Source organism: Diabrotica undecimpunctata, chromosome 9 (genome assembly GCF_040954645.1).
Source record: "Diabrotica undecimpunctata isolate CICGRU chromosome 9, icDiaUnde3, whole genome shotgun sequence".
Taxonomy (NCBI): domain Eukaryota; kingdom Metazoa; phylum Arthropoda; class Insecta; order Coleoptera; family Chrysomelidae; genus Diabrotica; species Diabrotica undecimpunctata.
In genome coordinates, this window is record NC_092811.1 from 132,316,106 (window position 1) to 132,329,065 (window position 12,960).

Below are 12,960 nucleotides of genomic sequence, written 5' to 3' on the forward strand. Positions count from 1 at the left end.
GGGCAGGCCACGTGCACAGACTGCATAACGAGAGACTTGTAAAACTGGTACAGGAGGAGATTCTTCTTTCTTCTTTTTTTGGCATCATAACCCTGGATGGGTCTTTGCCTGTCTGGCTATGTCCTTCCATTCAGATCTCTCTTGTGCCCTTCTTCTCCATTGTCTTATGTTCATTGTTTTCAGGTCGTCTTCCACGTCATCCAACCATCTCGTTCTGGGCCTTCCTTTTTTTCGCCTTCCTATGGGCTTCCATTGTAACATTTTCTTTGTTGTTTTTGCATCGTTTTGTCTCTGCACATGTCCCAGCCATGACAGTCTTTGACTTTTCACAAATCTTACAATGTCATAACCTTCATTTAACTCATTAACCTCGTCGTTTCTCCTGATTCTCCATGTGCCATCTTCCTCTTGTACCGGGCCATATACTTTCCTCAGTATTTTTCTCTCGAATGTCCTGAGTTGGGCTTCATCTTTTTTCGTCATTACCCAAGTTTCACATCCATAGGTTACTACGGGTCTAATCAGTGTTCTGTAGATAGTCATTTTGGTTCTTTTGTCTAATAATTTCGATGTCATCAATCTTTTATTAGCATAGTATGTACGATTCCCGCTGGAAATACGTGCATTAATTTCGCTACTTACGGAGTTCTTCTGATTGATTTCTGTGCCGAGATATGTAAAGGCATCCACTCGTTCGATAGTATAGTTGTCTAACCTTTGTGATATTATTTTCATTGTCAGTTATTCTTTTTACTGTCATATACTTCGTTTTTGCTTCGTTTATTTTGAGACCTCTTTTTCTTGCTTCAGGATCAATTTGTTTGAACACTTCCATTAGTCGTGGCTTATTTCTACTAATGATGGCTACATCGTCTGCATATGCAGTAATTTCAGTAAACCTGTCCGTTTATTTCTAGATACTATTTACCTGAGCTCTTAACAATTCTTAATCTCCGCAAATTGAGTTGACCGACTTGGATGTGGGGCCTGGCATTAAGCAGAAATAATCATAAAATGAACTATTATTTATTTTTCATTTATAATTTGAATAGACTTACAGCTCCCGGAACGAATCGTAGCCGATGACAAGCGCTGTCATCGATCGTACACCCACCTAAACTTTGAGCAGATTGTATTGCTTTCCTGAACTTCAGTTCAGCGCTGCTTTTAGTTGTGTAATCGTGTTTAGGAAATTGTTAAGAAAGTGCTCAAAGTGGAATTTAATGTGCTGTGAATTAAACCGTACGCAGAACTTCAAATAGAAGGTAAAAATGTGTTCTGCGCGGCATGTTCGAAAATTGTAAGTAACTTTTGATGAAACAAAAGTTTTCATTTCGTTTATTTTTAATTCACGTATTCATTAAACATATCTCTCTCTCTCCAATGGCGCTACAGCCCAAATCGGGCCTTGGCCTCCTCCAAACTATGCCTCCAACCTTGTCGGTCCCGTGCCGATCTTCTCCAGGTTCTCACGTCTAGCAAATTTTGCGCGTCTGCTGCCACTTCATCCTCCCATCTTTTCCTTGGCCTTTCTTTTGGTCTTGCGTCCTGCATTTTACTATCTAGGGCTCTTTTCGGCAATCTTTCTGTCTCCATTCTTACTACATGACCAGCCCAGCGAAGTCTCTGAAATTTAACGAATTCTGAGATCGGTGTCTCTTTGAACAGTTGATAGAGTTCATGATTATACCTGGATCTCCATATTCCGTTTTCGTTAATAGGTCCAAATATTTTTCTTATGACTTTTCTTTCGAAGACTTCCAGTTTTCTTTTTGTCTTTTCATTAAACATATATTACTCTAAAATATTTATTCAATTTCTCCTTGCTTCAGATTAACGTCCATACAAAATTTCACGTACATCAGCATGTCAACTCAGCCAAACATATTTCAAATATAAAAAGGATTAGAAATTAAGAAAAAAGTCAGCAATCATTGAAAAACTGTTTTAATTCGGGTTCATTAAGCAACGATGAAACACAATTTAATGAAGATCTGTGCAAGGCAATGGTTGCTTCTAACATTCCATTAAAAGAAATTAATTACGTTAATCTAAGATCGTTTTTGAAAAAATATTGCAAGTTTAATATCCCGGATGAATCCACGTTGAGAAAATCAAGTCAGGGTTCATTAAGCAACGATGAAACACAATTTAATGAAGATCTGTGCAAGGCAATGGTTGCTTCTAACATTCCATTAAAAGAAATTAATTACGTTAATCTAAGATCGTTTTTGAAAAAATATTGCAAGTTTAATATCCCGGATGAATCCACGTTGAGAAAATCAAGTGTCGACTCTATATATAAATCAACAATCATCCAAATGCGGGAAGTCATACGTGATAATTACTTTTATGTTATTGTGGACGAAACTACAGATGCCTGTGAAAGATATATTGTCTTTCAATTCTGGCTCCTCTTCAAAACAAATTTTTCTTTGAACCACCGTATGCTGCTGCGAATGTAGTTCGTCTAACTCCTCGGTCGCCAACTTCTGAGACTGTTCCTCGACAAGTTCGTTCACATCTCTTTCATCCACCTCCAGACCCATGGATTTTCCAAGAGAAACAATCTCATCTACCACTGACACTTCGGGTTCCAGTACTTCGCAGGCCTTTTCATCTTCAGCCTCAGGCCACAGCTTCTTCCATGCAGAGTTTAAGGTCCTTGTTGTAACACCTAGCCAGGCCTGCTCAATAATTCTTAGGCATATTACTACGTAAAGTGGTTCTTCCAGAAGTCTCAAAGGGTAAGGTTTGTGTTCTCCGTCACCTCAAAGCAGCGCCGAAAAATGTGCTTGGTATACAACTTCTTAAAATTAGAAATCACTTGCTGATCCATGGTCTGCAAGATAGGAGTAGTGTTGGCTGGTACGTAGAGAATCTTTATAAACTTGAACTCTTGGAGTAAATCATCTTCGAGATTTAGTGGGTGAGAAGGGACATTATAGAGGACAGGAAGGATTTGCATGGGTAGGTTGTTTTGCTGTAGATATTTTTTAACAGAAGGGGCAAACACCAGGTTTATCCACTCCACAAAGAATTTCCTGGTGACCCACGCCTTTGAATTTGCCCTTCACATAACTGGCTTTTACAATCTTATGTGACTTAAAGGCTCTGGGATTTTCTGATATGGTACACTAGAAGAGGTTTGATTTTACAGTCGCCACTCTCATTGGCGCAAAGTAATAGAGTTAATCTATCTTTCATAGGTTTGTGACATCGTCTTCTCCTCTGCCGTTACGTAAGTCATATTCAGAATCTTTTCCAGAAAAGCCCTGTCTCGTCACAGTTGAAGAATTGCTGGGGGATGTATCCTTTGGCTTCTATCAGTTCGGAAAACATTTTCAAAGTAGAATAATTGGAGTTTACTGTAACAAAACGTATGTTATAATAGATATAAAAAATTTAAAACAGAAGCGGTTTATGCTTAAGTGCCCATCATTCCCCCACTTTCCTTTTTCCTGTTATAAATAGTTTTGTCGACAAAGTCTCTCCCTGTCTCACCCCTCTTCCAATTGTTATCTTCTCAGTCATGCAAACAAAGAATATAGACGCATATGTGTCTATATTCTTTGATGCAATGAAGGTTTACTTGTGGTCAGGTAAATTTAATAAGAAAAATTATACCTGGAAAAAGAAATCTTTGTGGAGCATACTGACAATTAATTATAACAATAATAATAAACCTCCTACATAAATTCCAGTCATTTGTATACACATTTTTCATAATTATTTCTCTTCGTTAAAACTTATATCGACACTTTTCGATATTTTTATTGATTTTTTTTTAATTGTGCACTCTTCTCAACTTCTCAAAACCAGCCATATTGAATTATCTGACAGCTGGCTGAAATACCCAATATATAAGAGTACAATGTACAAGCAGTGCCTCACTTTGTTGTGTGCAAGTGCAATAACTAGAACAAACAAACCAAAATAAAAATAAATTTAACAACAAAACTAACAATGGAGGTTATGAATAATATTTAATTTAATTTGAATTGGATAAAGTCATAATTTCAATATTTGAACCATGGAAAACGTTCAGAACTCAGGTAAAACCATTGACACCGTACAAACTTTTATACAAACTCATTTTAATTTTTAGATGCATATTTTTTAATCCAAAAATTCTTGTCCTCTGGTTTGCTGAAGAAAACATTAAAAGTAAGTAATACTTTATAAGAGTTCATGTAGGAAATCATTGTAGGAATATACTTAATATGTTAGGTTGAGAAAAAAATTCTAGATTAAAATTACAATATTATTTTTTAGGTTTTCAATGAAGAACTTGAAGAACATAAGGTAAGGCAAATTAAGATACATCTATTTTGAATCACCTATACTAAATATATGAGAAATAAATTTATTTCCTTCTAAATTGTTGGATTTTACATGATATTGAAGTAATAATTTCTTTGAGATGTCTTTCACATTGTTGTTATAGGTCTTTTCTAGAACATAAATCCTTTGTGTCGATGTGTTCGAAAGGTATTATAAAAGAAAAAAACTTATTTCTTTCACGCCAATTATTTAAAAATTGTTTTCACTACAGAAAATTGCAAATTTTTATGGTTTTTTCAGATTTATATCTAAAAATTACACTTTTTTGTGGTTTTTTTAAACAATTATATAAAATAAAAATCTGAAAGGTACTGGCCGCTTGGGATACTATCCCATAAGTACATCCTAGTTAGTTTTTTCTGTGTATATTCTTATAATTGTTTTTTTGGTACATTTTTTCTACTTTATCAATTATTAATTATAACTTTTAGATATTACCGACCCGTATTGATTGGGAAGGCAATAAACATGACAGAACGGTTGAGGATATGGTTAAACAGTTTCCCAATATACGACCGGACTATTTACTACATTTGTGCTGCCAGGCAATGAAATCCAAAGAGGAGAATGCTTTAAGTAAAAGTAAATCTTTTCTGAGTTTCCGGCCTAATATACATATAGGCAATGAGTTCTTGACGAATTTTGGACAACTATTTAACTATGTTACTAGACTGCATGGAATACCAATACAGAATATTAAATTGTCATTCAATTTAGGTAAGTTGAAACATTTAAATATTTATTATTTACAGTAGTTATTAACTTCTTTCTTTTAGTTAATTCTTTAAGGAGCAGAGAAATTTCGGGGCCATTAACTAGGCACAGGACTATTACACCAAAATTGTTTACATCAATGCAGATACAAAGAACAACTGTTGGACATTTATCATCAGTGTATTGTCTACTATTCGACCATTCTGGAAAATATATCATCACAGTAAGTAACAATATTTCACACAAAAAAATTTGTCATAAGTGTTAACTTAACTGTTTGTAATTCTAGGGAGCAGATGATTTATTGATTAAATTATGGTCAGCTCACACTGGAAGGCTAATATCAGTGTTTCGAGGAGCTTCTTCTGAAATAACAGATATTGCGATTAATTCAGAAAATACTCTCCTAGCTGCCGGTTCGATAGATAGAATCTTGAGGGTTTGGAATTTACAGAACGGGACACCTGTGGCCGTTTTAACTGGCCACACTGGTATGATAACATCTATTAATTTTTGTCCAACACGCTGTCTAGATGTACACTATTTGATCAGTACTAGCACTGATGGATCCATTGCTTTTTGGCCATATACTTATGAATCTGGAGTTAAATTAGAATTTAGGTAAAGACATTTTTATTTATTCAATTGTATTTTGACTTTTTGGACACATATTCTACTTAAAGTATATATTAAATGTGAAAAACACTGTTTAATATGTTTATATCGTTTAGGAACAACCCTATTTTATACCAAGAAAAAATTCGTCCAGGTCAAGCTCAAATGATCTGTTCCTCATTCAGTCCCGGCGGCACATTTCTCGCTACAGGCTCTGCAGACCACCATGTTAGAGTATATTACATGAAGGGTGACGAAGGACCCCACAGGATTTTGGAGATGGAAGCTCACAGTGATAGGGTCGATTCCATTCAGTGGGCGCATTCTGGACTGAGGTTTCTTTCTGGTAGTAAAGATGGCATGGCGATCATTTGGTGGTTTGAGAAGCAGCAATGGAAGAGTATTCATTTGGATATGACGACTAAATTGACTACGTAAGTTGATTTTTCTAAATATCTAACCTATAATTATAACAAATGATTATTTAGTTTAATTTTACTAATACAATTATGAATTGAATTTAGTTTTTGTACAGTTTGGAATCTTAGGAATGTTAATAGTGTATTTGCAGATAAATTGATGGATTTTGTAATGAATTTTTTTACCAGCAAAGATTTTATTTTTTCTTTAAAAGGATTTTTATTATTTTATTCATTTATTTTTAAACATAGTTCTTTTTTGTATAATGCGTTTAACAAGATAAATTTTCTACCCCTTCTGGAAAGAAATTTTGCTCGAGCTCCCCAAATTAACATGGAATTAGGGCAATGACCTGGTCGTTTGTATCACAACAGTGTTCTCTGAGTAATTTTTTTAAGTTTGAGAACTGAAGATACACGGGACAAAATCTGGCAAGTATGGTGGATGGTGAATCTACTTGTATCCAATGGCAGCCTTGTGAGTGGGTGGATTGTTAGAAGATTTGCGAGTAAAACCAAGAGACAAGACAATCAATTGAGCTGCCTAGTACATATTAGCTATTGTTTTTTTTAATAATTAATATATTTAATTCTGTTCTCATCCCAAGAGACAGTTGTCATGTTTTTTTCACTTTTTTTAGCGTTTTTCGTTTCTGGGGTTTAGAAAGGAACCCATTTCTAATCATCAGTTACAATGGGACCCTTAACAGTAAATTTACGAATTTATGGTCTTTTTAGGTACTTTTGGCATGCCGCTATCTTATTTTTTTTATGTCATTGGATTATATCCGTTAAATCTTATCACCTGATACTCATATGTCACGATCGCACCAATAGGGGCGAAGATACGATGTAGTACACTATTGGCATGTGTCTATATTTTTTCTTTTTCTATGGTTTCTCTCAAAAAGTCAAAAATTACCAGAGCTGTCTCGTAATTTTCTTAGAATCTAGGAAAATTCGATATTTAGTTAACTCTAATACACAGACTCTGAATGCGCTGTTACTTTAAGAATCGAGAATAGGTAAATTTTGTTTGGTCACCTAGTGGTATGTCTTCTTTACTACGTTTATTTCATGAGTGTACAGGTTATCGCTGCGTTTCTAGTGTCATGCTGCTTTCTACTCGTGTTGGAACGGGATTTGGATCGTAAATGACTGTTTAACGGCACAACATGTGCCGTTTTCGATCTTCAAATTCCTTCTACCAGAAAAATCATCAAAAGCGTGGTGCACCGTTGCCAGATCTTGAAATGAAAATTTTTGTCGGGAATCTAGGGAAAAAATTCTACACAAATACGTATTTATTTCAGATTAACAAATGCACCGGAAGCCGATTCAAAAAAGCTGAAAGTAACAATGGTCTGCTGGAACAAGTCAGACCTGTGGGTGGTAACCGCCGTTAGCGACCACAACTTAAAAATTTGGACTTCCAATACCGGCCAGTTAGTAAAAGTGCTTTCCGGCCATACCGATGAAATCTACGTACTAGAAGCCCATCCACACGAAGACAATGTGATGCTTTCTGCGGGCCACGACGGCCAATTGTTCATCTGGGACATTTTGAAAGGCGAAATAGTTTTTAAATTTTTGAATACCTACGACGGACAAGGGTATGCTTCTATTTATGATGCGAAATGGAGTCTGGATGGATGTGTGGTAGCTGCATCGGACTCACAAGGCCATATTTTAATATTTGGGTTTGGAACTGGTAGTCCTTTTTTCCAACAGGTAAGTGTCTTGATTATTGTTCTTTTCTCAACTGTATTTTATTGATTTGTGCAATTACTTTCTTCCAGTTAAATTTTTTTTATCGTTTCGTTATTTTTCTGCATTTCTGTCATTGCACTTAAAGTAAATTTCGAGAAAGAAATGCAAATATGGTGAATTTTCTAGCTTCCTCAAGAATTGTTCTTTCATACCGACTATCGACCTTTGGTGCGGGATTCTAGCCACGCGGTGCTGGACGAACAAACTCAAATACCGCCCCACCTGATGCCTCCTCCTTTCTTGGTTGATATCGACGGCAATCCGTACCCTCCGATGCTTCAAAGATTAGTTCCCGGTCGGGAACTTTGCAACGTCGATCAATTGGTCCCGAATATTGTCATCGGCAATGAAGGTAAGTTCTAATTGAGCAAACTTGTGCGCGAATCGTTCGTTTATATACTGCTTTTATGCTTTAAGGGACACAAGAAGTTATCCAAGATCTTCCACAGAATCACGTAGTAGCCATCCAGGAGAATCAGCAGGAAGATCGGGAACAGGGTTCTTCGTTTAGACCTGGACGCAGACCATCGTAAGCGATATTTTTATTAATATTTATATAACATCTCTTGTATTGAAAATTGGGACATTATATTAGGTTGAGTAGCCTACATAAATGATAGGACTATATAAGCTGTCATCTTGAGGGCGTGGTATGTACAGTTGCCATCTTGAAAGCATGACTTGTATAGTTCTTTATCTTGTATAGCTCTTCCTGAACTCAACAGGAAAAATATAGATACAAGATACTTATTAAAATAATTTTTTCACTGATTTTTCTATATTACTTTCACTGATGTTTTGATTATGAAAAACTTGTAGCGTTAGGGAACACGAACGCATCAGACAGAGCACAGGTGATTGGCAGAAAGATCCGACGTTCAAATGGCAGAAGAACGTACTGGTCGAACCCCTTAGTCCGGCTGTTTTGGAAAATTCGAGAGAGATTAGGTAAGTTATGAGTATTTAAAAATATTTTGAGGCGATAACGTTTTTTTGTGTCTAGGAATTGTATCAAAGAAGCTGAGATGGAGGAATACCAGAAACAGCTAAGACAGAGGCCGCATATGATCAGCATCAACACTTCTAGTAACATTAAAAAGAGGGAGGAGAGGAAGAAGAAAACTAAATATGTGACGCGATCTGCTGTAACGTATGAATACAAGGTAAAAACTTTTTTCAATATTTTAAAATGATACTTAGATATTCTATTGGAAGTAAAACTGAATTTCATCATTGTCTTTTGATTTTCACTCATTTTGGATCACATTAATCTGTGTGTCGATGTATTTTCTAATTGTTCGATAAAGATAAAAGTAGCAACTTACTGGAAATCCTGAAACTATTGAAAAATTTTCCGTGGCCTTTTATTTGTTTAAAAATGACAAAGCACCTGTAACGAAAATCAAATAAAAAATAAATATGGTACGTCGAGCGAACCCTTCAATGGCGCTGCGCTTAGATTCGCCGTTCTCATAATGAAAAATAACCAAGTTCCTGGTATTGATCACCGTAAACCACAGAAAACCCTTTTTTTTATGCATATGACGCATTAGTGCGTCATAAATTTTGATGTAATCTGATGCTTGACGCATCAGTGAGTCGTGCGTAATATGTTTTTAAACTGGACATAAAACATTGAAAAGACTTAAATGATCGTTGTCCTCTTAATATTACACCAGGGGAGCATTAGAAGTAGTATTTACCGCCGCTTATGATATCATAAACCACGAAATTCCTATTATTTTTTTCTTACTTTCTACACGTAGCTTCTTATACAGGGTGAGTCATGAGGAACTTTACATACTTCTACCATATGTAGAGTCCCTCAGGGAGCATATCATGTGGCCACTAAAAAATGTCAACTCCTCTTGTTTATTAATTAACAGGGTGATTTGTGTAATTGACCATTTATTTCATGTTACTGTAGTGTTTATACGGCTCATTTGATTTTTTTAATTTTTGCATGATACAGTACACTACTATCAAGCATTCGACTGGTATTAGCTAAACTAAAAAATTCCAGGACTGGCTTTGGAAAAATTAATTTAGGGATTCGTATTAAATATTACACCCTGTATATATATTTTTTTAAAATGCAATAAGTGATTTTCAAACTACATAAATATCCAATGAAAACGACATATGCGACAATGTTGTCGCACTTTTATTAAATTTTTAGTGAACGATCAAATCTTACCAAAAATAGAACAACCATAATGAAGTATCAAATTATAAGGTAATTAATTTAAACAAATGTTATAAATTTCAAACATTTTAATTGAAATGATAAACTGTGTCACTGCACAACAAAAAACAGTAACTACTAACAATAACGAAGAACAATTTAAAAAAAAACTAAAAATATGGACATAGTTATGATAAACCCATAAATTAGAACTGGAAAAGATACAATAATGGTAACAAAATAAAAATAATTCAAAATAGATTTTCGAAATGGAACCCTGCAGCCTGTACACATTTTTGTTGCCGAATTGTTAATTGACGTATTGAATTACGGATACTCTGGGGATCGTTTCTAATAGTATTACAACAATGTATAATTCTATCAATTAATTGTTGTTGGTTATTAATATTCACTGCGTAAACTAGTTGCTTCAATCGTCCCCAAATATGGTAATCAACGGGATTGAAATCGGGGGATCTTGAAGGCCACGAAATAGGACCTGCACGTCCTATCCACCTGTTTCCATAAACATTATTGAGATGTTGTCTCACTGCCAGTAAAAAGTGTGGGGGTGCCCCATCATGCTGAAAATACATCCCTCGGATAGCAACGTTCACGTTGGCAAGCAAATTCGGCAAAATATTTTGTAGAAAGTTCAAATAGACCTGCCCTGTTAAAGGACCATCAAAAAAGTAAGGACCTACTAATTGGTTATTTATGACACCAATCCACACGTTAACCGAAAACCTTAACAGAACGACGTTCTCGAATAGCATGGGGATTTTCTTCTGCCCACACATGTGAATTTCGTGAATTATTTATCCCGTCTCTGGTAAATTGGGCTTCATCTGTAAATAGTGTCCTGTATAGCGTTGGTCGATTATTGTTAATCCATCTACAAAATTCCAACCTATCGATCTCATCTCCAGCATGTAGTCGCTGAACCATTTGAATGTGATATGGGTATAGATTATTTTTTTGTAAGACTCTACTTACTTTTGATTGAGTAACATTGAGTTCTCGACTTACTTGTCTAGTGCTTATTGTAGGGTTAATAGTAACGGCGTCCATAATGTCATCTTCCTGCGCTTCATCTACATGTCGCTCTGTTGTTCCACTAGGAAAAGTGCCATTTTCTCGCAAATAATTAAAAACTGACCCAAATGTTGGATGACTGGGAGTTCAACGATTAGGAAATCTCCTGCGATATTCTCTACTAGCAGCCCTACCATTCCCATTACAGAATCCATAAACAAATATTATGTCTGCATATTCTGTGGTCGAAAACTGATGTGGCATTTTGAACGAAAGTAACAAAAGCTCTACCAAAACTAACACAATGTACTTAACGTAGATATGACAGAAGAAATGTGTATTCTTGTACACATAAATAACAATTGATAATGACAATAATGACAATGGGTATAAAATATCAAGAAACGTCAAACGGTCAACGCCAACCTTCATTTTAAACTTTTTTAGATTTATTTTTATTTAGTACAGTTGATGCAATGTATTATTATTTGACATAAAATTTTAATCATTTACAATCAACAAAAACTAACACATACAAGAGGTTTGACTTTTTAATCAATTTAATTTATTATTTATCGAAAATAATGCCCCAATACGATCTATGAGTAAAAATTTAAAATTGAAAAACAATTGATTCTATCGTAGAGATAATACAAAGTGACAGTAAAGATGTTAATTTTCTACGTATTAGATTATGTTGTAGGAACTCATTTTAATTAAAATGTTTGAAATTTATAACATTTGTTTAAATTAATTACCTTATAATTTGATACTTCATTATGGTTGTTCTATTTTTGGTAAGATTAGATCGTTCACCAAAAATTTAATAAAAGTGCGACAACATTGTCGCATATGTCGTTTTCATTGGCTATTTATGTAGTTTGAAAATCACTTATTGCATTTTAAAAAAATATATATACAGGGTGTAATATTTAATACGAATCCCTAAATTAATTTTTCCAAAGCCAGTCCTGGAATTTTTTAGTTTAGCTAATACCAGTCGAATGCTTGATAGTAGTGTACTGTATCATGTAAAAATTAAAAAAATCAAATGAGCCGTATAAACACTACAGTAAAATGAAATAAATGGTCAATTACACAAATCACCCTGTTAATTAATAAACAAGAGGAGTTGACATTTTTTAGTGGCCACATGATATGCTCCCTGAGGGACACATGATATGGTAGAAGTATGTAAAGTTCCTCATGACTCACCCTGTATATGACTATGCGTCTTATGTTTTGATGTAATCATGTATACAGGGTGTCCCGGAAAATAGTGCGTTCCTTAAAGGTATGGGCTGAGTGTAGCATTTAAAACAAAAAAGTCTTATAACATTTTTTTATAAAGTCAACCGTTTTCAAAAAAAAAAAATACATTTACTTAGTGTAAATAATAAATAATAATACATTTGATTAGTGTCCACAGAAAAGCAAATACATCCGGCAACGTTGCGCTCCAAAAGGTATGGGCAGAATACAGAAAAGGATTAGAGACGGGTTGTGTGATACCTAAAAAAACTAGCGGTAGAACACGAAGTAACCGTAGACTAAATGCAGAAGATGTGATTTTGGATATAGTCAGTAATAATCCAAGAGTAAGTACTCGATCTGTGGCTAGAATGGTTGGCATTTCAAAAAACATTGTTCACAAGACATTTACGGAACAACTGTTACATCCTTACCATTACCAACGAGTGCAAGATTTACACCAAGGCGATTTACCTCGAAGACTAAGATTTTGTAGATGGTTTCAAAACAAAATCGCCAGAGAACCCGAATTTCCGTGCAAAGTGTTGTGTGAAGATGAAGCTTGTTTTACGAGAAATGGTGTGTTTAATTTTCACAATTGTCACGTGTGGAGTGATGAAAACCCGT

The 12,960-nt window shown here is 34.9% G+C and overlaps 1 protein-coding gene across 3 annotated transcripts in view; it reads left to right on the forward strand.

Moving 5' to 3' along the window:
• Nucleotides 1–3,889: 3,889 nt before the first annotated feature.
• The window catches only part of BRWD3 (bromodomain and WD repeat-containing protein), a 28,444-nt gene continuing 19,373 nt past the window's right edge, over nt 3,890–12,960 (forward strand). For all 3 annotated transcript variants that reach the window (XM_072545320.1, XM_072545321.1, XM_072545322.1), the window contains exons 1-12: nt 3,890–4,055; nt 4,109–4,167; nt 4,276–4,305; nt 4,776–5,061; nt 5,121–5,281; nt 5,348–5,679; nt 5,790–6,107; nt 7,406–7,823; nt 7,989–8,214; nt 8,280–8,391; nt 8,682–8,810; nt 8,866–9,025. In XM_072545320.1, the coding sequence (XP_072401421.1) occupies nt 4,034–4,055; nt 4,109–4,167; nt 4,276–4,305; nt 4,776–5,061; nt 5,121–5,281; nt 5,348–5,679; nt 5,790–6,107; nt 7,406–7,823; nt 7,989–8,214; nt 8,280–8,391; nt 8,682–8,810; nt 8,866–9,025 (2,253 nt within the window). In that variant the 5' untranslated portion in view covers nt 3,890–4,033. The remainder of the gene's footprint in view (nt 4,056–4,108; nt 4,168–4,275; nt 4,306–4,775; nt 5,062–5,120; nt 5,282–5,347; nt 5,680–5,789; nt 6,108–7,405; nt 7,824–7,988; nt 8,215–8,279; nt 8,392–8,681; nt 8,811–8,865; nt 9,026–12,960) is intronic.